General features: G+C 55.2%; 1 protein-coding gene across 1 annotated transcript in view; it reads right to left on the reverse strand.

The window, feature by feature from the left end:
* SIPA1L3 (signal induced proliferation associated 1 like 3) overlaps window positions 1-27,283 on the reverse strand; it is a 71,157-nt gene that overhangs the window by 11,363 nt on the left and 32,511 nt on the right. The window contains exons 11-17 of the mRNA XM_036746704.1: window positions 24,851-24,978; window positions 17,389-17,507; window positions 12,854-13,242; window positions 9,635-9,856; window positions 3,304-3,469; window positions 1,557-1,773; window positions 7-150 (exon numbers count right to left, since the gene is read on the reverse strand). Coding sequence (XP_036602599.1) covers window positions 7-150; window positions 1,557-1,773; window positions 3,304-3,469; window positions 9,635-9,856; window positions 12,854-13,242; window positions 17,389-17,507; window positions 24,851-24,978 — 1,385 coding nt within the window. The remainder of the gene's footprint in view (window positions 1-6; window positions 151-1,556; window positions 1,774-3,303; window positions 3,470-9,634; window positions 9,857-12,853; window positions 13,243-17,388; window positions 17,508-24,850; window positions 24,979-27,283) is intronic.

The raw sequence follows: 27,283 nt of genomic DNA on the forward strand, positions 1-27,283 counted from the left end.
ACTCACCTTCATAAGCCTTTGCAGCATTGACCAGACTGGACCACTCGAGGCCAGCAGCAGTGTCAGGGAGGGGCATCATCCCGGGGTCCAGGCGCCTCATTGGCCGGTCCCGTACGTCGGTCAAGGAGAGCTCCGAGGCCGAGATGGTGGCTGGGCAAAGCAGAGTGGGGGAGCCTGGATGAAGGCACTGACCTGGGGATCCCTCGTGGGAGTGGAGAGTAGCAAATGGATTGAGGGGACCTGACCCTTTCTGTCTCCTGCAGCGGGGGCCCTCCCAGGATCCCCGGCTCCCTGGACTTGATCGAAGTGGTGGCTCAGGCTGCTCCACTAATCAGACAGCTGCCTTTGACCTTACGTTCCTGTGCTCCCACAAGGGCCATCAGCACTGGAGGGTCCTTCATTAGCAGCCAATAGTCAGCAACAGGCAGGGCTCCCCTCCAAGCAAGCCACGTGGGCGAGAGAAGTGCCTTCCATCAGGTGGAGAAGTCGGGCTGCTGCCCAGAAGGGGAGGAGCTCTGGGGCCCAGTGGGCAGGCTAGAGGCAGCTCCACTTTAACTCTGCCTCTGCCAGGGGGTGATGCTGAGGGCTGGGCAGAGGCCTCCCTCGGTGGCTGCTTGCCAGGATGTGACAGCTGAGGCCAGCCTAGCCGAGGCCCGGATAGACTGGTTTTGTATAACCTAGAGGGGATCCTGTCCACAATCTTACTCTTCACCTCCATCTTGCCTAAGGATGCCCCTCAAAGATGCCTTCCTCCATCCTTCCCTGGTTCCCTGCCCTTCACCTGCCTGGAGGCATGGGGTCCAGGGCTCAGTCCACCCATCTGAGGGGGTTGCTCCCGGTGGGAAATGAAATCTGGGCACCTTCTGAGGGATGTGCCAACACCCCAACACACCCTGGGTACCCCACTCCTTCCCTTGAGGATTTCTCTCCCCATTGTTCCTGACCTCCCATGGAGGCAGTCCCTCCCCCACATTCCCATTTGCCCAGGTTGGGCCATTTCTCTGACTGGCTTGGAAAGCTATGGTCATGTTAGATCAGATCACGGCAAAGGGAAATGACGAAACTTTGAGGAACTTAAGATACTTAGTGGAGGTTTTCATCCTCCTGGGGCCAGCAAAATGACTCATGTCCAAACTAAGCCCAATAAGACTATCCTGCCCACCCCCCAAACAGCCGGAGGTTTGGCAGGGGTCATGGGGGCTACAGGGACCAAGGGGCAATGTGCTCCAGATCTGTCCCCCACCTCTACCCCACCGAGGTTCCATGATTCTTTCCTTCTACAAAAATGGGGCATGGGGGGATGTGGAGACTGGAAACAGGGAGAGTAGAGAGGCTGCCTGAGCACCATGAGGCTGCCTGCCAAGTCTCCTGCCAAACCAGAGGACCGAGCTTCCTTTCCCAGCCAGAATGTTTATGTCTCTGCCCTCCACCTTCTGGACCAGGCCTCTGCAGGCTGAATCAGCCTATGGCTGGGTGGGCGAACATGAAAAGGAGCCCCAGAACCTCCTCTGCCCCCCACCCCCTGGGCCCAAGGCCAACAGCCAAAATGTGCTCACATTTCTTTTCGGGGAACCCATTGCCACCGGCTGGGAGCGGGTGCGAGTGCTGGTGTTGTCGGCGGGAGGGCAGGGTGCTCGAGGGGTAGGTGCTCGTGAAGAGGACGTCGCTGGGCAGGCCCGGCTCAAAGCAGGGGGGGCTTGAGTATGAGGCCTCCCGCCGACCGCTGCACAAGCTCTCATCAGACAGGGTCCTCTGCAGCGCCTTCTGGGGGGACTGCAAGAGGAGTGGGCAGCACCAGGTCAGAGCTCCAGGCCTGGCTGCAATTGCGCCAGGGAAGGACTCCAGCCCCACCCGCTCTGACCCCCCAGCCATGGCCCACAGCCTCCTGCCAGAGGCTGGGGGGGGGGGTGTGGTGTGCAGAGGACAGAGCACCTGGCCTGGAGTCAGAGCGGGCCTCAGACATTCCCTAGCTGTGTGACCCTGGGCAAGTCACATCACCCTGTTGGCCTGTTTCCTCATCTGTCAAATGCGGATCTATCTGGAGGGGCTGCTGTGAGGACTGCTGTAAAGCGCTTAGCAGAGCCCCACAGCAGGCACCTAATGCAGACTTCCTTCCTTCTCTTGCCCAGGCCTCCTTCCCCCCTGCCTAAAGCTCTGTGCCAACCTGGGTCTCCCTCCTGGCACTGACCCTTCTCAAGCCCTGATTTTAGTCTACTGTGGCCCTTCCCCTGCCCATGGGACAACACAAACCCTCCGAGTCTGGCTTTCTTCTCTGCTTCGTCTCCAAACGTCTCAGGTGGGCATCCGATATGCTCCCCCAAACCTTCCCCTGACTGTTCCCTGCTGAGCCCCATCACTGATAGCCAGACTTGGCCCCCCACTTTAGCCCTCCTTCAAAGCTTGGCTCCTCCACGAGGACCGCCCTGCCTGCCTCCTTTTTGACAAGCTCCCGGGCCCTGGGTTCAAATCTGGGCTCTGGTGTTTACTTCCTATGTCTGTGAACCTAGGTGAGTCACCTTAGCTCTGCAAGCCTCCCCTTCCTCATCTATGGAATGCAGCTAACGATGCCTCTGTGGCTAAGAGCTAAGCTTGGAGGCGCCCCAGAAATAGGGGGCCAGTTGCAGACTCTCGTTTCTAGTCTGTCCGGCCTCTTTATCTGCTGCATAAGGGGAGAGAGCTCCATGCTCCTGGGCCAGGGACTGCCCTCCAACACAGGAGGGAGAAGGGAGGGTGTGTTTGTAAGATTCTTCCAACTCTAAGACAGTGATTATTTTTGGGTAGACACATAACATGTCTCTTTAACTAGACTATCAGGTCCCTGAGGGCTGGGACTGGGTCTGACAACTTTGGGTCCTGGCCCAGCCACCTCCCGGCAGATTACATATAGTGCCCTCTCTGCTTCCTGCTCAGGGAACAGTCCCTCTGATGAATGCGGGTAATGGTGTAAGGAGGCACACAGCCACTGGCCTTCAGCTGAGAAACATCAGTGACCCTTCACCTCAATTCTCCTCTCCCACCACAGACTATCAGACCACCTGATCCCACCCCCCCCACCCCAAAATACCCATACTTCTTAGTAAAACCAAGCAAGGATAGACACAAGATGCAGGCTGTCTCATGAGGAAGGGACCGAGGCTGGAGCGCACATGGCCAACTGGGGTCGTTCTTTCCTTGGACTGAGGACTGAGCCTGGCTGCGATTGAGGCTTCCAGGCTGAGGGTGCTCCCGAGGCTCAGGCCTCGCCCACAGAGGGCACTAGGTCTGGGGACTGGCAACCCCCACGGGAGGGACCTGTGTACTCACTGAAGAATCCCGCTCCTGCTCTGGGGTCAAGGGGTCCATGATGATGAGCTTCTTGAGGTCGTCCTCAATGGTTGACTTGTAATTCTTCCGGGGTGAGCGGAGATCGCGCAGGGATGCCCTCAGCCTGGGCTGCCCAAAGACATTCTTGGTGTTCATATCGATTTGCCTGAAACAAGCCGGTGAGAGGGTCAGGGGGTGCCCGGCCTCTCTCCCTTCCTCCCTGACTTCCTCTGGCTTGCAGGGGCAGCTCCTGGCCCTTCTGCCTCTGGGGGCTGGGCACAGGCAGCTGGGTGGTTCTGTGGATGCAGTCAGGAAGACCCCAGTTCAAATGTGCCCTCGAGCACTTGCTAGCTGTGTGACTCTGGGTGAGTCACTTAACCTCAGTCAGCCTCAATTTCCTCACCTGTGAAATGAGAATAATGCTAGCACCTTCCTCCCAGGGTAGTCGTGAACATAAAAAGCAGACAATATTTGTAAATCGCTTTGCCAACGAGAACACACTGTATATATGCCAGGATCCAGAGACAAGAGAGAAAAGGGAAATCCATTTCATGGCCTGCTTTTTGGGGAATGGGAGGAATTAATGACAAGAAGTCTTTGGGGTGGGTGGGGGAGGGGGAGGAGGCACGATGAGCCGGGACAGGCAGGCAGAGAGAGCATGGGGATAGGCCAGGGTGAGCCCCAGGTCTCTGAAGGACCTGTGGCAGAGTGAGAGAAGGCTGGTAGTGGAGTTGGGGGAGGGCATCTGAAGCAATGGGAGAGGGCGGGCATCAGCCACGCTGTGGAGCAGGCCTGGACCAAGCAGGGAGAGGCAGCAGGCCCAGAGGGAGAACTGAGCCAGTGGCCCCTGAACAAGGGTATCCTCCAGAAGCTCTTGGGGAGAAATGGGGAGAAGAGCTCCTTGCCCTTCCCCAAGGAGGCAGCCATGGCCTGGCATGACCCACTGCTCCCCCACGGAGGATGCTCACTGATCACATTCTCTCTCAAAGCCTGGGCAGCCATGCAGGCAACATGGCCCTCTGGCCGTGACTGCCTTCCACAGTGGGGGAAGCCAGAACGAATCACTAAAACACACCTGGCCTGTGAGGATGCTCTGAGTGGTGAGCCTGGGGGCTGCATTCTGGCAGGGTTCCTGAAACCCACCCAAGGCAAGAACTCATGCAGGCTCCCCTTGACAGGAGAGGACAGGAGCAGGAAACCCACTCAGAGACCACTCATGGAATAAGTGGTCTGCACCCTTAGAAAGCTATCCCAAGGGGATGGGAGCACCTACTGGGGGAGGGGGTCCTGGTGGACAGTACTCACACATCCTGCACTCTATCACAATCTATGTATGCAGGAGCTTCAGTCTGACCGGCCTCCCTCACAGGGAAGGGTGAGCTGAGCTAATAAGAACCGATTTAGCTTTCTGCAATGACACAACTGGCTTCAGACACACGAGATCATGTGTTGGATTCTCTGGGAGAGGGGAAGAGCATTTCCAGATCAAAAGTCAGGCTTTCTGAGCCCAGGACCCAGGTCACAAGGCCCCCCCCTCTTTCCGGCTTCGACCCAAGGCAACATGAAACAATTTCTGCTTTCTTTTCCTGGCCCTGCCGGCTCAGCGGGATTTCAGCACGACAACGCGGAGCAGAAAAGGATCTGAGGACCGCCAGACTGCCGGGCTTCACCATTTATGCGCTCAACGACAAAGCCTTTGACAAGGCCCAGAAGTGACCTAGAAACCAAGTGGAGGAAATGAACCCTCTCAAGCCCGGAGGGACTGGGGGAGCCCAGCAGTTTTCAACTGCCTGTACCGGAACCTTAAAAAGGGAAAGATAAGGTGGCAGGCTCCTTCTCATCCCCAAGAATCCTCCACCAGATGAAAAGCACAGGCCTGACTACGTGTCTCCCCTCTCATGGCCCAGGGAGACATTCCCTCATGGCAGATCCTGGTAGGAGACTCCCCCCTCCCCACCCCACTTCTCAGCGCTTCCCAGAATCCTCCATCCCAAGGGGAGGCAGCAGGGCATGCCAGCCCCTGCTCCCCTCCATGGAGAAGCCAACAGAACCTAAGTGGGCTGGAAGAGCAGCCCAGTGGCCCGGGGGCAGGGTTGCCAGAAGGAGGATTACTGAGGCAGGGCCTGGGCTCCTACAGCATCTGGGGAGGTCCCATTCAGGCCAGGTTAATTAAGCTAATTAGGCATCTATACCACCCAATCACAGAGAATGACCCATCTCACTCCCAACACAAAATGGCAGCCTACCAAAGACACTGCCTGCTGCCAGGGGGTGAATGGTTTCTCCTGACCTTGCTGCCATCTGGAAGGAAGAAGGCTGAGTGGCTTGTGTGTGGCCCAGGCATCCCAAGGGGGTGCCGCAGGGCACCCAGTGAAGATCCAGCCTTAGACACTTATGAGTTGGGGGGCACTGACTGAGTCGCCTAACTTCTGCCTGCCTCAGTCTCCTCATGGGTGAGCACCCAGCACACAAAGGTGTCACAAAAATGCTGACAACTGTCCCTCCCCGGGCCCCTGCACATGCAGCATCTGTCTGTCTGCTTGCCTGGCCCTGGGGCTTTCTGCCTTCCAGCTTCGCCAGCACCCAGCCTGATGCTGGGATCTTGCTGGGATTCAGAGACTCCCTCTCCTGGGAGAGAGCAGACCAGCAGGCAGAGCTCTGGGGCACAGAGGGAGACGGTGAAAACCTGGGGCCTGCTGACCCGTCAGGCAGCTGCAGACAGCTGTCCTGGGGCTCAAATCCACCCCAAGTACCAGGGTTCAAGGTTGGGCCCCAGACACCTATGTCCTAGGCTGAGTACCAGGTACTAGGCTGGGCCCCAGACACCTAGGTCAAGGTTCCTGGAACTCAATGGCAGGCCCGTTCTTCCCATAGCCTCAGCAGTGAACCCATGGAGACTTCGGAGGACATAAAGGCTGCTGTCCGCACTAATGGAAGGGGCAGCCGACTTCTACAGCAGCCGAGGCTTTGCTAATGGAGGTATACATGGGAAGGACAGTCTTCCAGGGGCAGAAGGCACCAGGACTGTGTGCAGTGATGAGCAGCGCACCCTGGGAATGGGGTGAGAAGGAGCGCAGATGGCGGGAGGAGTCAGGATAGGGAGGTGACCGTGGCCCCTACCGGGGAAACTCACAGGAAGGAATGGGGGGAGGTCTTTGGCGAGGAGAAGAGAAGACTGGGGTAGGGCACATGATGTCGTCCATTATCTGAAGAGCTCCCAGGACTCAATCTGCTTTGCTCGGGTCCTCCCTGTACCTCTGCATCATCACGGACGTGCAAACACCCCAAAGGACTTGCGTGACCTCCTTGAACTGGCTGCTCCCTCTGGTGGTGCCAGCTGTCACACACCCAGGCGGGCCAGCCTGTGTAACTTCTGCCCCTATCTTCCGGCCCTGCACCCAGAGGCCACTTTTCCTGCCATCATGAAGCTAGCGGTGGGCCACAACGGTCATCCCTCCCATGCCATCCTCACAATGACTCCCCTTGACTCTGGGTCTTATTCACAGACCCTCTTTGGTGCTGTGCTGCACAATGAAGGAGCCTCACTATGGGCCTGCCCCTCTGGGTGGAATTAATGTTTAAGTCTCTGGATGTTTGCAATCAGAGGACACTAGTGACTACGGAGGGAAAAGTGATGGAGCTCTGTTTCTAGGAAGAGCTCGGGGTCATTAATGGAGGTCTGTGAATGACTGGAGACAATCCAGCTTTCTCTTTGTGGGCCCAAGTCACTTCTATTTGGTCTGTCCGCCAAGGAGGGACACTGAGATGAAAGGACACACAGACTGTCTGTGCAACTGCACATCACAATGTGGACAACACGTATTTTCCTCCACTATGTTTTTCCTATGTGGATGGTTGGCCTAAATTTCTTTTAACCATCTCCTTCAGGATGCTCTGAATGAAGCCCAATGAAATCCAATATCATGCACAGACCAAAGCATCCAAAAGTCGGTAATCTTCCTTCAACTTGGATTCTGTGTTAGATTCTTTTCCATTTGAATGGCAAAACCCTTTTTGTGAGCAGGTGTCCTTGATTCCTGAGCATGGCAATATGCCAGCTAGGTGGTGCAGTGGATAGAGCACCAGACCTGGAGTCAGAAGACTCAAGTTCAAATCTAGCCTGAGACACTTCCTAGCTGTGTGACCCTGGGCAAGTCACTTAACCATGTCTACTTCAGCTTCCTCAACCGTACAATGAGCTGGAGAAGAAAATGGCGAGCCATTCCAGTATCTCCCAGATTGGGACGCAACTGAAAAATGAAGCGTAACAAAAACTCCTTGCTTTGTGCCTTCCCTAACATTTATGATCAGAGCAGCGAGGAAGGTTATTTCTCTTTGGTGTTACAGCTCTTTCAAGACGACTCGAATAATTGTAATGTCTGTATGGGAGACACCTCGTTGGTAAAGGTTCTTTAAGGTGGCATTCTGCTCAAACAAATAATTTTTTTCTTGATGCTCAGCAAACAGCAGAAGCAGTAGAATGCTGGGATTCCGTACATCTTTCGGTCAATTACGTGAAGGCAAAGATGCAGCCTGCTCTGGAATATACCTTGCAAAAGGCCCCCGTTCCCTACTAAACTTCATGCCCGTGATGCACGTGTAGACAACGCTGAAACATTTTACAGAGATGGGAAGGGAGACATACTGCCTAGCAGTTGCTGATGTTCTCCTGGTTGCCTTTTTCTCTGACACATTTTGCCATTCTTGGGAATCGATGCCCTAACTCCCCACAATTATGTCACCTTGACTATGTCTAATCTAGCCGTTTGCCCAATCTTTGTTCTCTTTAGCCTCATTTCTGCTCATTTCCACACCACCCTCCTCAAAAAATCACACCCTAGACTTGGGCAGTGGTTCAAGTACGGAAGCGCCACTGCTCGTGATGGTGATAAAGTTTGCTATAAAATCTGCAGATCTTTTTCATTTTTCTTCTGTTGTCCTTCTTCATTTTCATCCTTATGTACCCTCAGCATGACTTGGCTTGGTTGTGCCCTTTACCACTTCTGCTGAAGAGGTGATGTTTGGTCAGGTTCTGTGAGATCATACGAGAAAGATTATTCTAAAGCCGGGCTGTCACTGGGCGATGTATCACAGATTTGGCCCTTGGGTGAAGTGTGAACTGACCATCACCTGGACCACTCTACCCTGTCATGTCTGTAACTTCTGCCCTGAGCCCACCCTGCCCAACTGGTGAGTGCCTCTCATGGCCCACTGATAATGGAGTCTCAAATGAAGCCAAGATTCTCTCAGCAAACACCCAGCCCCCTTTTCTCTCTATTCTGTGTCCACATCTTTGCACCAGCTGACGCTCAGGCCTCCTCTCTTCTGCCTCACAGAGTCCCACTTTTACTTCAATTCAGCTCAAACCCCATTCTCCACTCAAAGGCTTTCCTGCCCCACCACCTACCAGATTAGAATGTAAGCCCCCTGTGAACAGGTATTGGTTCATTGTTTTGGTATTGTTAGGACTCAGCACAGTGCCTGGCACATAGTAGGTGCTTATCAAGTACCTGCTTGGCTGACTGTCCTGCTGCCACATGTGGATCCTCTCCCACCTCCCCTGTCTTCTTCTGAGGTCTCTTCCTCCTCCAAGATTCCACGATTCTGTGAAATATCTGGTGGGCTCACCCATGTGCCTCCCTTCCTGGCTCTGACAGTGTGTGAGGTGATCACTCACCCTCTCCAAGGTGCTCAGGGTCTGAGACGATGTCCTAATGGGCGCTGAGGCCCAAGGTCCTGCCTGATTCCCCATGGGTGCCAGTGCCCTGGGTTTGCACAATGCCACACCAAGGCTGGTTTGGGATGCTAATGCCAAGAGGGTGGTGAGGCAACTGGGCAGCTAGAGCAGGAAGGCAAAGGAGGGATGCAGAAACACCCCTGGAGTCATGCTCTGCTTCTCTCTGGCTGTGCAACCTTAGGATAAGCATCTTCTCTCCAGGTTTGAATTTTATAGCCTGCAGACTGAAGAATGCGACCCTTGCCTCACCCTGCCATGTGCTGCCCACCTCACCTGGCTGCTGAGGGAATCCCAAGAGCATAAGCGAAAGTGCTTTTGGAAACCATAAACCAGGACAACTGCTATTTTCACTGAGGTCAATTCTACCAAAAATGCTGCCCCATCTTCCCCCCCGCCCCTACCTGTTACCCATCTGTTCTCCCCCTTTGCCTTCTCAGAGCCTGCCAAGGCCCAGGAGGGCCAAACTCTAGCCTCACCACAGGCGTTTCCATCCAGCCCCTAACCAGAGAGGGTCTGATCATGATGCCAACTACAAGCCAGGGGAAAAGCACTTTGTTAGAGGTCATTAAAGAACAGCAAATGTCAGAAGCTTACTTCTTGGGGTCAGAAAAGGCCAGTGGCCGAGGGGCGGGCTCCTCTGGTCTCTTCCATCCGGTGGGGTACTTATTCCGTACAGGCTGCTTGGAGAAGAAGGACTTGGGGACTGAGGCCGACAGCTGGAAGGGGATGGGCTGGGTCAGTGGAGGGGCCCTGGTGTTCTCCGTCACTGGCATTTTGTAAACCTGAGCGGGGTAGGCGGTTCTGGAGCTCACGTTACTAAAACAAACAAAACAAACTTGAAATCAGCCTCAGCGAGTCCATGCCCTGCCCCCTCGTCTCTGTCCACAGGTATCCGAGCTTGCTTCAGATCCAGTCCCGAAGGTTCCCAGGGACTGTCTACCCCTTAGCTGCACCTGCTGCCATTTACTCAGCACAGGAGGACCTGCTCACCTGGGTGGCACGATGGGCCTAGCCTCCAGAAGACCCAAGTTCAAATCCTGCCCCCCACACCCACTAGCTGCATGACCCTGGGCACCATCACCTCGGGGACAATCACAGCACCTCCCTCCTTGAGTTGTGACAAAGACCACAGGAGACAACTTTTGCGAGCACCCTATTAACGGTGCCTGTCGTTTTTATTCCCCAAATCTCCTCCTAGCTCTGGCCCAGCCCGCTTTTCTTAAGAGAGGATTCAAGAGAAGGTTCAAGACAGATCATGCAGGGGCCAGAGCCCAGGTGTTCTGATGCCAAACCACTGTCTTTCCCTGATGCCATCCGAGCTGCCTTTCAGGCTGGTCCTGGGCTCCTTCTCACGTGTGGGCTGGGACTCTTACTTCTCTTGTCCCACTCCTCAATGTCACGGCCCCCTAACGCTCTCGATTTGTCAGGCAGTGGGTGCAGGTGATACCAACGGCAGTGAGGTCTCCTGGGCCAGACCAAGGGGTCATGGAGACAGCACAGGCTGGCAGGTGGTGTCAGCCCTAAGCCAACGGGCTTCAAACAAGCCTGACTCCTCTTGGGGGTGGGGGGGAGGGCGCTGTCCAGCAGGAACGTGCCCAGCCCCTTTATCATCTATCTTTGTGGGGCTCCGCATTCATCCTTTCTCTGCTCTGGCTCAGCCGACCCACGCAAAAGAAACACGTGGTTCTGTTTTTAAATCAAAGTTGAAAAATGGTTCCTGCCCCTGAGAAACCCACTGGCATCTCGGCCTTGACCCCACAGATCCCCGAGGACTCCCTCCCATGTGGCAGCGTGGCTCATTCATTCTTACTAACAGCCCACGCCAGTGCCCGGAAGGCCGGATGCCTGGCATGGGAGCCGAGGGCTCAGGTGACCCTGAGCGAAGGAGCTCCGCCAGGGCCCTAAAGTTACCAATAGGCACAAGCTGCCACCACAGGATTTCTGATTTCTACGAACACGATCAGGAGCACAGGATGCTGTCTGGGAGAGGTCCACTTTCAGGCAGATGTGCCATTACACTGGGCAGTGTATAGTGGATGCCCACTGTGGTGGGTCCCCAGCTGGGATGCCAATGCTACTGCCAGGCTGTCCCTCCCTCTTGCCAAGGTATTTTCTACTCTTCTTTCTCCTGCTTCTCCTCAATATGAGTCTTTCTAAGTAAGGTGTGACGCAGGCCTGCCATCTCCCACGAAGGGCCTTCCTGCTGACCTCTGGGGGGACACCTGTAACCTTTATTCTTCTGAGAGTGCAGTGGTCCCTGGCTTGTGGCCATGTGGCCTCACCAGCAGGGCAGAGCTGGCAGAAGAGGATCCCAAAGGATAGGAAGGCTGTCCAGATGGCATGGACACAATGGGCCCTTGCCCTACTGCTGCCGCCACCAGTCCTTATTCCAACCTATAACATAGGCCTCTCTTCTCAGCTCACAGTGAGAGGTTTCCCAAGCCTTCTGGCCTCAGATGGCTTCACTAGCTTGGGCACTGACCCATGAATGGGCCAGGCAGATGTGGGCCAGCCTCTGTGGCCCTGGTGGAGCTGGGCAGGCTGTGCCAGGACTTGGAGGCAGCCACAAGAGATGACCGCTGGAGACAGTGCTGGGCCTGGGGTCTGAGAGACCTGAGTTCAAAGCCAGCCTCCAACACCAGAAGCATGACTCTGGCCAAGTCATCTGCCCTCTTTTATGCCTCAGTTTCCTCATCAGTAAAATTAGGACAGTACCAGCACCCACTTCCCAGGGTTGCCGTAGGAACCAGAGGAGATGAGGTTTCTGAAGGGCTCTGCAAATCCTGCCACGACTGGCTAGTGCTCCTGCCCACCTTCGCTTTGCGAGCTCTTCTTCCCTGGACCCCTGGCCAGCGGGCTCTGATCGTGGCTGGGCCAGATTTCTTCCAGTTTAGTACTTCAGGAAGTCCCTCAGCATCCTGGGCCCCTGGGCACCCTGTCTGCCCAGCCAGACGCGAGGGGCTGTCCATTCAAAGGCCAGACTACAGAGGGCAGGCCCGGCTGGCCTGTGCAGGGATGGGGATATCGGCAGGCCTTGAGTCCTTCTTCCCCTCTCCCCCTCTCCTCCAGCCCAGTCCAGCTCAGCCCGGGGTCATACAGCAAATACTCCAGAGAAAGCCGGGTCTAATGGGCAGCCCTGGATGGGGCTCCTGGGCTCACGGCCTGGCTCTGAGGCTGCAGCACCCCCGGACCAAACCACAGTCCAACTGGCCCAGGCTCGGCCGGCACTGGAAGGCTTCCCCCACTAGGTGGCGCATATGCCACATCTCTGGCTCAGCTACCTGGTCTCCGGATCACCTACCCACAGCAGCCTGGGGACACCTGGGGCCTGGGAAGGGGAGTGCCTTCCCACAGAGCCATGTTAGACACTGGGGACAACTCCAGGAGTGGGGTCCTAGGATGCCCATGAGAGAGAGAGAGATATCTGGGCGCAGGTGATACCAATGGCAGCAAGGTCTCCTGGGAGCCAAACCACTCCCTTCAATAGGCATCTCTTCTCTCCCTCCCCTGGCTCCCACGCCCATTTGGGGAGGACAAGGACAGGGCCATTTTCCAGGGCGGGATGTGGTGAGCTCCCAGAGATGCCCCACAGGTGCTGCCTGGCCTGAAAGAGAGGGGTCCTTTTCTGGGGAGGATGGGCAGGAGTAGTCCTGCCCGGAAGAAGGGGAAAGGACAGTCTCGTGACCTGGTGTCAAGTTCCTTCCAGGCCAATGAGTTCAAACCCATAAGACCAAGACCAAACTTAAACCCAGCTGCCTGGATCCCAGCCCCCAGCCCCCATCCCCCTAGCCCTATGCCCCGCCTGACTGGTACCTGGGCTGCTTGAGCAGATCGTGATTGTTCCCGGGGCCCACAGGTCCTGAGGGGGTGCTCGAGCTGGCTGAGTACAGTTTGGGCCGGTAGCCTTTGCCCTGGCCACCGGCAGACAGGGTCTCTCGACGCTTGTCCGAATGGTAGAGGCTCTTGTCCCCGTGCCCCCCGTAAGCGGGTTTCTGTAATTTGGGCGGCCGCGGCAGGCCGCCGGGGCTGACGGTGCAGATGGTGGTCTCGATGCCACTGTCGCTGGAGCCGCCCTTGGAGAGGGGGTCCTGCTCGGCCTCCAGGGCATCCAGGCTGTCGAACCAGCGCTCATCGCTGTGGCTGCTGGATGCATTGCTGGACAGCGTGTTGCTGCTGGAATGGCTTGAATATTGAGGCTCGCCCTGGGAAGATGACAGAGGCTCTCTGAGGACAGCCGTTGTGTGCCCGGCACAGGCTGGGAACACACGAGATACTCCCATCCTTTTAGCAGAGATAAGACGTACACACGAGCATGCACGCACATAGACACACACGCACATCACTCTGCACAGAATAAACACAAAACAGACAGCAACAGGGAGGGAGGGTGGGGCCCTGGAAGCCGCACTGAGAGCCAAGAGGGCTGCAGGGCCAGGGGAGTTCACCTCTGACAGGTGGATTCCTCTTCATTACCTCGCCTTGACACTCTGTGCCTCAGTCACATCTTGCAGACTCAGTTTCCTTATCTGTACATGAGGCAGCCTCATAAACTTACTTGTTGTAAGGGATATGCAGAGGCTGACCCGTGTGCGAGCCGCTGCCAGCCCAGGGCCCAGCGTGGCACAGATGGGATGCCTGGGAGTGCCCTCCACCCCTGCCCTGCACACCTGGTGCAGCCATCAGGGGACAACCCACCCCGTGCCTGGTCTGCACAGCATGAGGCTGCAGCGTGGCTTCTTAGGATACTATAAAGGCAAAGTGCAAGTCATTTAATCTGTTATCGGATGACCTCAGTATCCTCAACTGCGAAATGGAGCAAAACCCCCCTACACAGTACCTGGCAGCCATTCCGCCAGCAGCCTCCTGCGGCCCTCCAGCTTTCCTTCCTGGAGAAGGTTGGCTGTCGGCTGGCACCGATGCCTCCCTTCCCACTGGACTCTCCAAGCTTCTCATCACATTGCCGATGCCCCTCTCTCCAAACATCACCTCTTACGGGTTGTGGTCAAAGGCCTTTCCTCAGTCCCCATTTCCCTGACCTCTCGGCAGCCTCAGACACTGAGGGTCCCCCTCTCCCCGCTCCTTCTCTCCTCCTCCAGATCGTGCCCTCTGACCCCCAGAGCTCTGTCCTGGGCCCTCTTCTCTTTTCCCTCTGAACCACTTCACTGGATGACCTCACAGGCTCCCATTAATTCAGTGGTCTTTTCTATGATGAGGACTCTCAAACCTAACTACTGGGCCCTAACCTCCTGCCAATGGGGCAGCTAGGTGGCGCCAGAGAGCACCAGGTCTGGAGAGCCTCAGACACTTACTAGCTGGGTAAGTCACTTCACCCTGTCTGCTTCAGTTTCCTCTTCTGCAAAATGAGCTGGAGAAGGAAATGGCAAACCACTGCAGTGTCTCTGCCGAGAGAATCCCAGACGGGGTCACGAAGAGTGGGACACAAGTGAAAAACAGCTGACCCCTAGCCTGCAGTCTCCAATCTCCCACTGCCTTTGTCTCAGACTGGACGTCCTGCAGACACCTTAAACTTAGCATGTCCAAAACAGAGCTCATTCTCTTCCCCCTCTCCCCAGTCCCTCCCCAATTCACCCCCTCCTCTGCTCCGGCACTGGCCCAAATCGGTGCTGCCCCACACCACTTGGGCCTGCGCTGCCGTCACAGCTGCTCTGGGTCTGCCTGCTCAGTCTCTCCCCAGCCTCCACTCAGCTGTCAAACGGATCTTCCTAAAGTACAAGTCTACTGCCTCCAGAATCAAGTACCAAATCACCTGCTCGGCATTCAAAGCCCTTCACAATCTGCCCCCACCTTCCTTCCCCTTCACGGGCCCTTTGCTGCACTGACACCCGCCATATCTAGCCTCCACATATTGTCACTGGCTGTGCCCATGCCTGGGATGCTCTCCCTGCTCACTGCCGCCTCCTGGGTTCCTTCACGCCATTCCAGATCCCCTTCATCCCAGGGCCCTCCATCTGCTGCTCGGCTCCTAGTTACCCCGAATCCATCTTGTTTGTACCTAGCTGTCTGCATTTGTTTACCCCTCGGACAGTGAACTCGTTGAGGGCAGGGCAGGTTTTCTGCCTTTCTTTGCATTTCCAGTGGTTATTATGATGCCTGGCATACAGTAGGTGCTTAATAAGGGTTTGCTGACTACCTCACGGGGTCATGGTGAGAACTGAATGATACCATAGTGAGCTCTGCCAGCCTTGGAGGGTTCTGGTGCTGGGCTGTGTCTGGGAGGGATGAACAACCAGCCCCTGGGCATTTGTACAGACATTTCGCGGGGAGACTCCTACCAGAAAGCCGTGTGAGAGGCATCCTCGGGAAGGTCTGCTTCCTCACTGGGGAGAATGACACAAGACCGTTCTGACACCGAGCCTCTCGGCTTCTATTCTTCAGACCAGCTAAGGATGACTCCAGAGGCAAATGCTGACCTGGGTTCAGATGTCCCTGTGGCCTGGCCCTCACTCCATGAGCTAACATTCCCCTCCCCTCCTTTCACCCCAAGCCCAGGCCTGAGGCTCCCTTGCACCTGCCCCCCAGGACTCTGGAAAAGATGAGAGCATCTCTAACACACACCAGGGATGGGACTTTTCCCGGACCTGAGAGGAGCGCAGGGAAGCTCCATCATGGCTGGAGACCAGCTACCCACCACCCCAACCGGGCAAGGTCTGCGGCAGCATGTTTGGCCTTCCTGCGTCCCGGGATGAAGCCCAAAACATGACAGTGCCTGTGACGAGGGGGGTTGCTGCCCTGCTATGGGGTCTGCCGTTTCCCCTGGAAGAGGAGGGGAAACCCAACACATAAGCGGCAGCTTTCTTCAAGCCAAGACTGTAGGATGCCAAGGACACCTCGGTGTTCTTGGCCGAGCAATGGGTTCTTGACTGCCACAAGAAGCTTCCAATACATGCTTTGTATCCCCTCTGCCCTCTCCAGGGCCCCTGCCCAGCTGGCATCTCTCAACAGCCCTGCCAAGTGGGCAGGACTGGGACCATCGGCCCCTTTCTAGAGAGGCAGAAACTTAGGTAGAGAGAGGGTGCAGACTTGCCCAAGGTTACGTGGAGAGCTGGGACTAGAACCCAGTCTGACTCCTGGACAAGGCTTCTTTATTCAAAAGGTTGGTTTTAAATTTAAATTTTATTTTCTCCCTGGGAGACTCCCGTGACCCCTTAGTATTTCTTCCACTACATCCCAAGACTTGTTTCCAAAACTTGGGCCACTTGGACATTGTAATTACAAACACATTCCGAGGCCTCGCTTCTATCTTAATAATGCCCATGGATCCTGAGGGCTGCATGAGGGAGTCTCCAGCTTCCCCCAAGGTGGGCGGCCCCTCCTTGCTGCCTGTAATGACCATGTAGCTGGGTGGGTCCAGTTCTAACCACCACAATCCACTGGGGACACAAGCGGCCTGGGCTGACAGGATGAGGCGGCCCCAAGTCCCCTCACCCCTGACCGCTCCTCCTGCGGCCCTCCTTCCAGTGACCCACTCACTGGCTGGCATAGCTCCCCCCAATCCCCTGGCAGGCTGGCACAGAACAGGGCTCGGATTAAGGAGGAGCCTCTGAGCACCCTCGGTCTTGGCCCCAGGGGAGCTGGAACCCCTGCACCACTGACCTGCGGTGATCTCAGGGGCTCCTCACAGCATCTCTGAGCCTCCCCCATAGTCACACAGCCAGTCCACCACAAGAGCCTGAAATGTTGCTCACTAGACTGGGCCTCCAACTTTCCTGGCTGTTAGGCCCCCTGTCTGGGAGAGAAGGTCCCAAGGCTGAGCCCCCAGGTACAACTTCTCAGCCCATCTCCTAAGGTGCAGGGGCTCTTGGATGTGGGTCTGTATCTCAGAAACTGAAAGCAGCCTGCATTTTGGGGAAATGAAATGATCACTGCAAAGACCCCCAAAGTCCACCAGGCCAAATCAGCACCCCCAGCTCTGCACAAAGAACCGCCCTTGCACACCTGGAAGAATCTTAGGTCTGGAGCTAGAAGGGAACCCCCAAGGCCACCTAGCCCAACTCTCTCATTTTACAGATGAAGAACCTGAGGCTGAGAGAGGCAGAGGGACTTATGCCAAAGGTCACCTGGTAGAGGTGAGATGTGAACTCAGGCCCCCTGACTGCAGAGCTGACTCTTCCCACTTCCTAATATGGGACAGAGAGGGATCACCCCACATGTCAGTGTGCATATACACATACACATACACACATACAGAGGAAACAACAGTGTCTGCCCAAGTGAAGAAGGCCTCTGGACCCCAGCCAGGTGCGTGGCCACCCCTCCGGGAGGGGCGAGTATGCTGGTGGCCCCACCCCAACAGCAAGTGGGCAGGGAGGGAAGGGCCGCTGACTCACTCTGGAATGCCGGTTGGGGGAATCTTTGCCTGCCACATCCTGTCTGCTGATGTGTCTGCTCCCGCTGTTCGCACCCATGGCCGAGAGGCGAGACTGGGATGGCACGTGCCACAAGGGCTCTGCAGGGAAGAAGAAGAGCCTGGGGTTATAGGGGTTACTGGGGTTTGGCAGCTGCCTGGCCTCAACCCCCTCCTATCTCTCCTCATCTTGACAGCTCTGCTCTGGGCCCCTGCATGTCAGAGGGAAAAACTGAGTCACTGTCTCTCACCTGCACTGGGGAGACCCCAGGCTCATCTGTCTGAGGGTCCTCCCAGGAAGGAGAGAAACACAGGACAGAAATCAGAGCTCCGAGGGCATTCAGGGACCAAGCGGCAAATTACCATACTCCTCCTGAATCAATCTTGGCTTATGTGCACACATGTGGTAACTCTAGAATTTACTGCCTTTTAAATTTAATATTTTATGTTTCCCCCCAATTACTTGTAAAAGCAATTTTTAACATTTGTTTTTTAAAATTTTGAGGTCCAAATTCTCTTCTTCCCATCCCTCCCTGCACTGAGAAGGCAAAGCAATTTGCTACAGGTTATACATGTGCAGTCACACAAACATTTCTGTGTTAGTCATGCTGTGAAAGAAAACACAGGAAAAAAACCCTAGAAAAATAAAGAAAATTGACTGCCTTTCCAAAACACACTTTAATTGCTCTCTTTTGTCCTAACATCATCTCTACTTCCCAAGCCATCCGTCCCTTCTAAGGAAGCCAGAGGAGAGGAAAGAGAAAAAGAAAGTTCTGCAAAGCTAAAGACCACATAAAGCTCTGATGCCGATTCGTGTCCTTTCCGACTGGACAGGGAGTGCAGGAAGGGGGGTGGAGCACCACGGGGTGTGGGGACGCGAGGCTGGTGGAGCCCTGAGCCAGCTCCACCAGCACAGAAAGCAGAGCTTCCAACAAGGTAAAGCATTAAACCAAGGTTACAGAGGATTTTTTTTTTCTTATTTCAACCAGACCTATGATTTTATCAGTTATAGGAAATGAGCTAAACCTTCAAGGCTACTCAGAATCCTAAGCATTGCCTAAGCCGCTGGGGGAGCAAATGACTTGTCTGGGCTCACACAATGCCTCTGTGTACTTGGGGAGAGAGACAGAGAGAGAGAAGGGAGAAGAGGGGGAGGTAGAGGGGGCAGAGAGAGAGGAGGAAAGAAGGCAGAAAGGAGGAGCAGGGGAAGGGGGGAGGGAGAGAAGAGAGGGGGAAAGAAGGAAGAGAGAAGGGAGGTGGGGAGGAAGACAGAGAAGGGGAAGCACATTCAGGTTCCTGACTCCAAGCCCAGTGTTCTTTTTCACTGCTATGGTGCCTAGGGTCCCTTTTAGTGCGCATGAGCCCCAGCTCTGATATGCCACCACTCATCCATAAGAGAGAGGCAGCTAGGTGGCGCAGTAGATGGAGTGGTGCTGTCAGGAGGACATGAATTCAAATCCAGGCTCAGACACTTCCTAGTTGTGAGATCCTGGGCAAGTCACTTCACCCTGTTTGCCTCAGTTCCTTATTTGTAAAATGAACTGGAGAAGGAAATGGCAAAGCACTCCAGTATCACAAAGAGTCGGACATGCCTGAAAACAACAACAAATGTATAAGAGAGAACAGCCCTGAATCTCACAAGGAGCAGACCTCCCATGAAGCCCCAGGGACTCTCCTGCCCTCAGCCAGCGCCCCGCTCCCCTTAGCAGCTGTTGGCTTTTACAGCTGAACCCCATGTTGGCTTCTGACTGGTCAGAGACTTGCCTGGTTTTGTGGCATTTGCCCAAGCCTGGTTTGGTGTAGTAATACATGCCAGTATTAATTTAGTGCGTTAAAGCTTAAAGTGCTTTATGGAGATGCTCTCATGAGTCCCATCACAACCTTGTGGATTAGGTACTCTTATTAACTCCATGCAATGTGTGAAGAAGCTCAAGCTCAGATGGATTCTGGCCTTTGCTCAGGGCCCAGAGCTAGTAAATATGAGGGCTGGGACTTAAACCCAGGTCTTCTGGACTTCAAATCCTGCCCCATTTCAAGGCCGTGATGCTGTTGCAGAGAAAAAGGCTGAAAGGTATGCAGATGGGTGCCCTTTCCATTCCCTCTCTGGGGTCTCTCTGTGGATGAGCCTCTGCCTTTGGGGGCTCTCCTCGATAAGCCCAGTACCTGATATAACAATTCTGTGCAGTAACAAGGCTGAGTATGATCATACAGAAACACTGAGGCTCAGAGAGGTTTTAATGACAGGCACTCAAGTCTCAGAGGCAGCACTGGAATCCAGGGCTTGGAATTCCAGGTTCTCTGCCCTCTTCCATCTTGGTTAGGCACCCGAGTAGGCAGCATGCTGGCCCTTATCCAATCTTGGAGCCAGGGCCTTCCCCAGTTTCCTGAGAATCCTAGGCAGGCAAATGCCCTAATCATCCTGGGAATGCCACAAAGCCCATGTTGCTTCCGTGTCCATGGGCTCCATGGGGAGGCTCAGCACCACGGATACCTGCTTTCTGGTTTGGAAGGGGCCAAGAGCATAGCTTCATGGGGCCTAGAGACCCACTCAAATGAGATGACCTGACAAGGCAGCAGACTGCAGGAGAATTTGGAATGAGAGGGTTTAAATCCCACTTCTGACATTAATTACCTGACCTAATAAACAAGTCAGTAAATATTTGGGTTGGGGTCTCAGTTTGCTCATCTGTAAAACCAAGGGCCGCCTGACCCCCGAAGTCCCTTCCTGCTCAGAATCCCTGCTGACACTGGGGGCGAGCAAACCTCATGAGCACAGAGACCAGAGAGGCCGCCGAGTTCTGTTCTTTGCGAACGGTCCCTCCGGCCCTTCTTGGCAAGACGAGGGAAGCTCCACGTTTCTCCTCTGCTGCCTTGTACCAATCAGACACGGCAGGAGGAGAGAAGTGTGGACTTAAGTGGCCTGCTCTGACAAGCCCATGGGCCCCTTCTAAAAGGAGCCTCAGAAGCAGGCTGGGGACAGAGGAAGGAGCAGTGAGTTTGTCCCTGAAGCTGGGCACCCTGGGCTTCCCAAAGCCTGTGAGCCTGAAGCAGCTACATCCAGGTCCCTCTAAGGCAGACAGAAGGCCTGTCCAACTGTTGGTTACATTGAGGCTGTCTGGGAGGCGGGGCTAAACAGAAGTAGGCCAGGCCCAAAGTGAGCATAGTAGGGCTACTCTGGCTTGACTGCTGCTGCTGAATGAAGCCTTTGTGAGCAGCAGGTGCAAAGAAAAGAAACTGAGTCCAGGGAAAGTGCAGGCGGGGTATGGGTGGGCAGGGCAGGAAGCCTAATTAATGAGTCCCTAAGACTGGGGAAAATCGTTCCTTCGGCATATCTGCATCCCATGATTTACTCGGCTCTTGGAAACAAGACACTTGCCAAGGAACAAGGAGGATGACAGTCTAAGAGTCAGTGTTGGCCAGAAGATGACCACAGCCTCACACCAGGATCAATGGGCCGGACTCCCTCGTCCTCCCTCAGGTGACAGGACAGGGGATCAAAGAAAGCGTGGAAGTTTGGGGGGTGGGGGGATAGATCTCTTTCCATCCCCTAGATGAATTTAGGAGATGCCCGACTCACCCAAGGGGTGGCTGGGCTGGGGTTCCCGGCTCAGAGTTAGGGCTACAGAATGTCAGAGGAGTTAACAGCGGTCCAGAGGCCACCCCCGGGGCCCACAGTTCTAGATTCTGATTCCTGAGGGATAACCTCAGTTTCTTCATCTCTAAAATGGGGCACCCACTTTCCGGGGCTGTTGTGAGGATCAGATGAGATCACATTTGCAAACCGCAATGATTATTACTGTCGCTGCGGTTTCATTGTTATTCAAAGAGGATACCAGAGAACATGAGTTGTGGAGATCTGTCTCTGTCCAGTTCAGGACAAGCCCCTGCCCAGGCAGACACAGACTCCCCAGGCCCCCGATCACTCTGGCGCTTACCAACAAGCAGATCTGCTCTTCCACAAAGGGCACAGATTGGCTTGGGACTCTCCAAAGATGCCAGCCCAGCCACGCACACAGCACAGCGTGGGGAGACGAGGCTGAGCTTCCACTGAGGGTTTATGGGAAGGGGGTAAACAAGAGAGGGCACCTATCGCTAGGCTTCAAAGTTTGGTGTGTCCTGGTTCCCCCAAAGGCCTCTCATGCCAGGCAGGGCTATTCACACAGTTTAAGGGGAAGTGTGCCCTGGTGGGTAAGAGCCAAGTCCATGCGGCAGTCAGGAGCCCAAAGCAGAGGTGTGCCTCCCATGCCCCCTGCCCCATGCCACATTTCTTCAGCTGCACAAGGAGACTGACAAGGATTCTTCCCCACTGTCGCGAACCTGGACGCTGCCCAGACCTGGTGTTAACTGCCACGGCTGAGGATCTGCTGGGGCCAAATGTGCCCCAATTCTCTGGCTTTCCAAATGGGATGACCCTGCTCTTCACTGTCCTGAGAATAAAGGCAGCCAGGACAAGGCCTGATGGCTGCCCGTGGTCCACAGGGCTCTGCCCGAAGTGCTCCATCAAGAAGCAGAGAAAGGACAGGATGCTCTCAAAGGCTCAGAGACGTGACTTCCCTCTCTAGCAGGCTAAGGACCAGACATTTCCTGATGGGCTTCCTCCAGGTGGTCCTCTTGCTTGGCTGGCCTTGGATGCAGGGGACAGGTTTTCTGTCCTGAAGGCAGACGCTCTGCCCCTGGAGATTCTAGGCCATGACGTCTTGCGTGTCAGGGCTAGGGGGACAACAGGGAGATAGGAGCAGAATGAGCCCCTCTAACCAAATGTGCCTTCATCCACAAACGCCGCAGGGACACAGCTGAGGGAGGGCCAGGGCCACAGGTGGGCACTGCTGGAGGAGATGCCAGCCTGAGGGAGCCCAGGGACAGCCAGGCATGCCAGACCTTTTCCTCCCTGGGCTCCATCACCTCCCATAGAGAAACAGCAGCACGCAATTAGCAGCCAGGCTGCCCTCTATCCAGCCTGGAAGGACACCGCCAACAGGATGGTTCAGAGCAGTCCCTTCTCCCTGGTCCCCCGCGGGCCTGACCTAGGGGATGGGTGGCTGGGGAAGGGGTGCTGCCAAACCCATCCCTACTCAATTCCCACAGCAGGGCTGCAGAGTCCTTCCTTCCCATCAACCCTATGACAGTGACTGCGAATGTTACTATCACCATTTTACAGATAGGTAAACTGATGCTCAGACTGGCCAAGACACAGCTCAGAGTGGTGGTGCAGCACTCGAGCCTGGGTCTTTTGACTTCTGAGGGCTAGCATCTTCCATCTTAAGAACTTGGGCAAGACAGCGGGCCTTGTTTTGGGAGATGGCGATGGAGACCTTCATGGAGACCCAGAGGTTTCTTCAAGCCCCATCCCAAACTATCCTGGGTGGCTGTGGGGGACGAGGGGTGAGAAGCCCTCTTGGAGCTCAGCGGGGGGGGGGGGGGGGGGGGGGGGGGGGGGGGGCGGGGGCGGGGCCTGGCTGGGACAACAACAAGCATGCCAGTCCGCAGCGTCAGTGGCCGGGCAGAGCCCAGGCTCCCCCTGTTCATCCCAATGAGGCACCAACTCAGACACGTAGAGTAGCAAAAGCCATTTCCCTCTCTCTGCTCGACAGGATGGGCGAATGAGGAACCATGAGATTGCAGCGCGGCAAGCTCGTCCTAAGCCAGGGCAGACATCAGATGGCAGACCTTGGCCACACTGGCTAAGTGTGTCTGGGAGGGTCCGGGAGGGCCACAGGCAGATGGACCAAACCAGGAAAGTCCCTGGTGCGCTGGGAGGGCCTCTGCAGACATGGGAAGCACACGGACTGGGGAGGTGGCGCACCTGGGCTTGGACCCTGCTCAGTTCCTCAGCAGCTCTGCAGTCATAATGGGAAATCACTTCCTTTCTCTCTCAGTGGATTAGACAGATTCCCTGTGCACAGCGGGCAGAGGGCTCCTAGACTGGGGCCTATGAACTTGTCTGAAAAACATTTCCATAACTGTAGTTCATTATGCTGGGCTTCCTTGGTAAGCCCATGAATTTTACTTTATGCATCTAAAAGTGTGATTCTGAGAAGGATTCCTAGGCCTTCCCAGCCTGTCTACAACAGCAAAAAGGTTGAGACACCCAGCTTCCAACTTTATACCTGTGACCCTACACCTCCCTAGCCAAAGCCAGAGTGGATGGGAAGGTCCCTGCAGCTGCCATCTGCACTAACAGGGAGTGTCTGCACCTAAGATCAGGTACAGACCCGGGGCTTGGCGGGGTGAAGGAAGACACAACACGCACTTCAATGGGTGGGCGGGAGGTACCCCTCTCCCTCACCTGGCTATGCAGGTTCCTGGCTAGTCTACCCTAAGGGCCCCTTCCTTTGGGCTCACTCAGACCAAGCTTGTTTCTCTAGAAGGGACCAAGAGATGGTCAAAGAGCTAGAAAGCTGGGGGCAGGGGCAGGGTTTGGTTCAAGTCTGCCTGTGGGGTCACTTCCCTTCTGCCTCTGATCCTCATCTGAGGAAGACGTAAAGCACATACATGGTCAGGGATCCCCAATATGATCAAGACAAGTAGTTCAGTCTTGAAGACGGCGCTCATTAAGTACAAATACCTAAGAGAGGGGCGGGCAGGGTCCTGGGGGAGGTGGGATCCCCAGGCAGAAGAGTAAGGGCCAAAGAGAAAGGTGACGGAGCACCTGAGAACACCCCCACTGACCTCATCACTGGGTCTGCTGCAGGGCCCGTGAACGGCCCATCTCAGGATTTTCACTTGCTAAAACTTGATGGCATCAAGGGGAGGGGGTGGGAGACTCTAAGCAGCACCCCCCCGCCCCCGGAGAGAACCAGGCCCAGAACTCTTGCGGGCCCCGAATCACCAAGGCAGGGACAAGCACAGACAGTTCCCAGCAGCCGCCAGGAGGCAAAAACAAAGACGTCAGAGGTGGGGCCCTTCCTTCAGGAATCCAACAAGATACAGGGCAGACACCAAGAGATACCAGCCCCCAGGCTCTGCTGTAGATGCAGTCACTCTTTCTTAGCCAAAAGACTGGCACCTGGGCTCTAGAGGCAACCTCTTATCTCACTCACCTGACTGCCTCCCTCCCCACTCTCTCCTCATTCCCTGTTCCCTTCCCTCCTCCCTCTCCTCCCTCCCTCTCCCTCTCTCCCTCCCTCCCTCCCTCCCTCCCTCCCTCCCTCCCTCCCTCTCCCTCTCTCCCTCTCTCCCTCCCTCCCTCCCTCCCTCCCTCCCTCCCTCTCTCTCTCTCTCTCTCTCTCTCTCTCTCTCTCTCTCTCTCTCTCTCCCCCCCCCCCCCCGCCCCGCCCCCCTTCTGACAGCAGCTCTTAATAGGAGAGTGGGGCAAACCCGGTTGGCTGGAGTGTCCCGTCCTCTGTCAGCCCCTGAAGGACAGGCAGTGCCTGATTCTGGGGGGAGGAGAAGGAGGAGCAGACGGAGGAGGTGGAGAAGGAAGCAGGCACCTCTTGGTGTCTCACCTGGCTTCTGCCTCTCCATGGTGCTCTCCTGGCTGGTCAGGCCGCCTGAGGAGGAGTCACCGCTGGACAGCCCTTCGTGGCCGTAGTGGGGCTCGAGCGGCAGCAGAGGATGCTGGGAGACTGCATATCTGTGGAGGGAATGGAGAAAGACTAGCTGCAAGTTCAAGACACATCACTCAGGGAAGAAAAGCCACCGCCCTGAGCAGCAGACCTGCTCTGTGTTCACGAGCAGGTTATAAATATACAGGGTTCAGACTTGGGGAGGGGGCGGAGAGCGGCTGGTGAGATCCGATGAGTAAGAAGGGAGATGGACAATTAACTCCTTGCCAGGAAGGCGAGGCTGAGCCCTGAAAGCAGCCGGCGGGAGGCGGCAGGATGTTGAAGGTGACCGGCTGCCATGGGCCAGCCTGCTCTGCCCTTCCTTCCCTGACCTCACAGACACACACACATGTGCACACACATATACCTACACACCTACACACACATGCACACCCACAAACACATACACATATACACACAGAGACCCTCCTCAAGAGGATGACCAGAAAGACTGCCCCAAACATGCCCAGTGGGCACCATCTGGGGCTTGCCCGGAGAGGGGGGGTGGGGAGGGTGTGGGGAGAGAATGTTCCCCACATTGGGACTGGGTCAGAAGCAGATGAAATAGGGAATGGTCATGTAACAGCGCAGACCTCCCCTCCCAGACAACACATCTGCTCTGGATCTCTCTTCTGTGCTTATCACATCATATGCGGTATTATTAACATAAGGTTTATGCCTTTCCGCCCCCCACCCGCTGCCCCCTGGGGTGAATGAAGCCTCCCCATGTGCCAACCTCCCTGCTAAGCTCCAGGGAGATACAAACAGAACCAGAGACAGTCCCCGCCTCTACTTGGGAAGGTTTCAGCAGCACGCCATATGAGAAGGTCCCACCCAGAGCCCCTGGGGCAGCAGCAAAGCAGACGGTGATTTGTTGTGGCTGAGTTGTTCAGTGGTATCTGAGTCTCCATGACCCCATCTGGGGTTTTCTTGGCAGAGATACCATAGTGTTTTTGCCATTTCCTTTTCCAGCTAATTTAAAGATGAGGAAACTGTGGCAGATGGGGTGAAGTGACTTGCCCAGGGTTCCACAGCTAAGAAGTGTCTGAGACCAGATTTGAACTCAGGTCTTCCTGGCTCTGAGCCCAGTGCTCTACCCGCTGCACCACCTAGCTGCCCTAATTTTAACATCATTTTTACTGATAAAATTGGTTTCTGATGCTGACAGCCCAAGGGGGTTGGTGGAAGGAGCTTTCTTTTCTGGGCCTTCACTGCTGGGCCCTATCTCCCTAAGGTCTGCTCCCTTGGACGTGGCTGCAGGGGGCATGGGCATTCTCTGGCCTCTGGTGGAGTGGGTGGTGGCGGCAGGGATGGCAGGCTCCTTCACTACTCACGAAGGCCCTAGGACCTGCCCCTGCCCAGGCAGGATGAGCTACATATTTCATTGTGGGAAGGGATTCTTAACCTGCTGTCTGTAAACTTGTTCTTTAAATAATATTTTTATTAATGTATTTCAACACAACTGGTTTCTTTTGTTTGTGTATCTAAAAACATGATTCTGAGAGAGGTCCCAGACTGCCAAAGGGGTCTGCCAACAAAGGTTAAGAACCTCTGATCTAGGGAAAGGGCCTTAAAAACTGAGGCAGTTGGTGGCCCACCTGAAGTCAGAGAGACCTGAATTCAAATCCAGCCTCAGACACTTACTAGCTGTGTGACCCTGGGAAAGTCACTCCTTTGATGCAAACATCTGCTTGCCTCAGTTTCCTGAACTGTAAAACAGGGATAAAATAGTACGTACCTCGCAAGGTGGTTGCAAGGATAGACTAAGATAATATTTGTAAAGTGCTTAGTTCCATGCCCAGCACACACTAGGTCCTACACAAAAGCTTCTTCCCTTCCTTTCTCCCTAATGTGGCACAATACTTAAATCTGGTGGTGGTGGCAGGGACCACCTCGTTTATGCCATTTTATAAACAGGACCTCTCCCAATACCTCCAACCCTTAGCACCGCTCTCTCTAACGGCTTGGCACCCACTTCTCTGTCCACATGTTCTCCCCAGTAGAACACAAGCTCCTTGAGGGCAGCAGTATTTCATTCAGTCTCCAGTACCGAGAACAATGCTTGACACACAGCAGTTGCTTAAGAAATACTTATCAACTACCTGGCTGTGCCCTCAGTGCCTGACACTATGCCTGGTATAGAGCAGGAGCTAAACAGATGCCTTCGAATCGAAGTGACATTGGTAAAAGAGAAGACTGGAAAATGAGCTAGTGGCCAAGAAGAAAGCCAAAGCTCATGCATCTAGAACTAGACGCTTTTAGGGTCTGGGTTCAAGTCCTGCATCCATTTCTAGCTCCTGCCGGCAGGCTGCCCATGGGCACGCCCCTGGGTCT

This window comes from Trichosurus vulpecula, chromosome 2, assembly GCF_011100635.1.
Source record: "Trichosurus vulpecula isolate mTriVul1 chromosome 2, mTriVul1.pri, whole genome shotgun sequence".
Classification (NCBI taxonomy): domain Eukaryota; kingdom Metazoa; phylum Chordata; class Mammalia; order Diprotodontia; family Phalangeridae; genus Trichosurus; species Trichosurus vulpecula.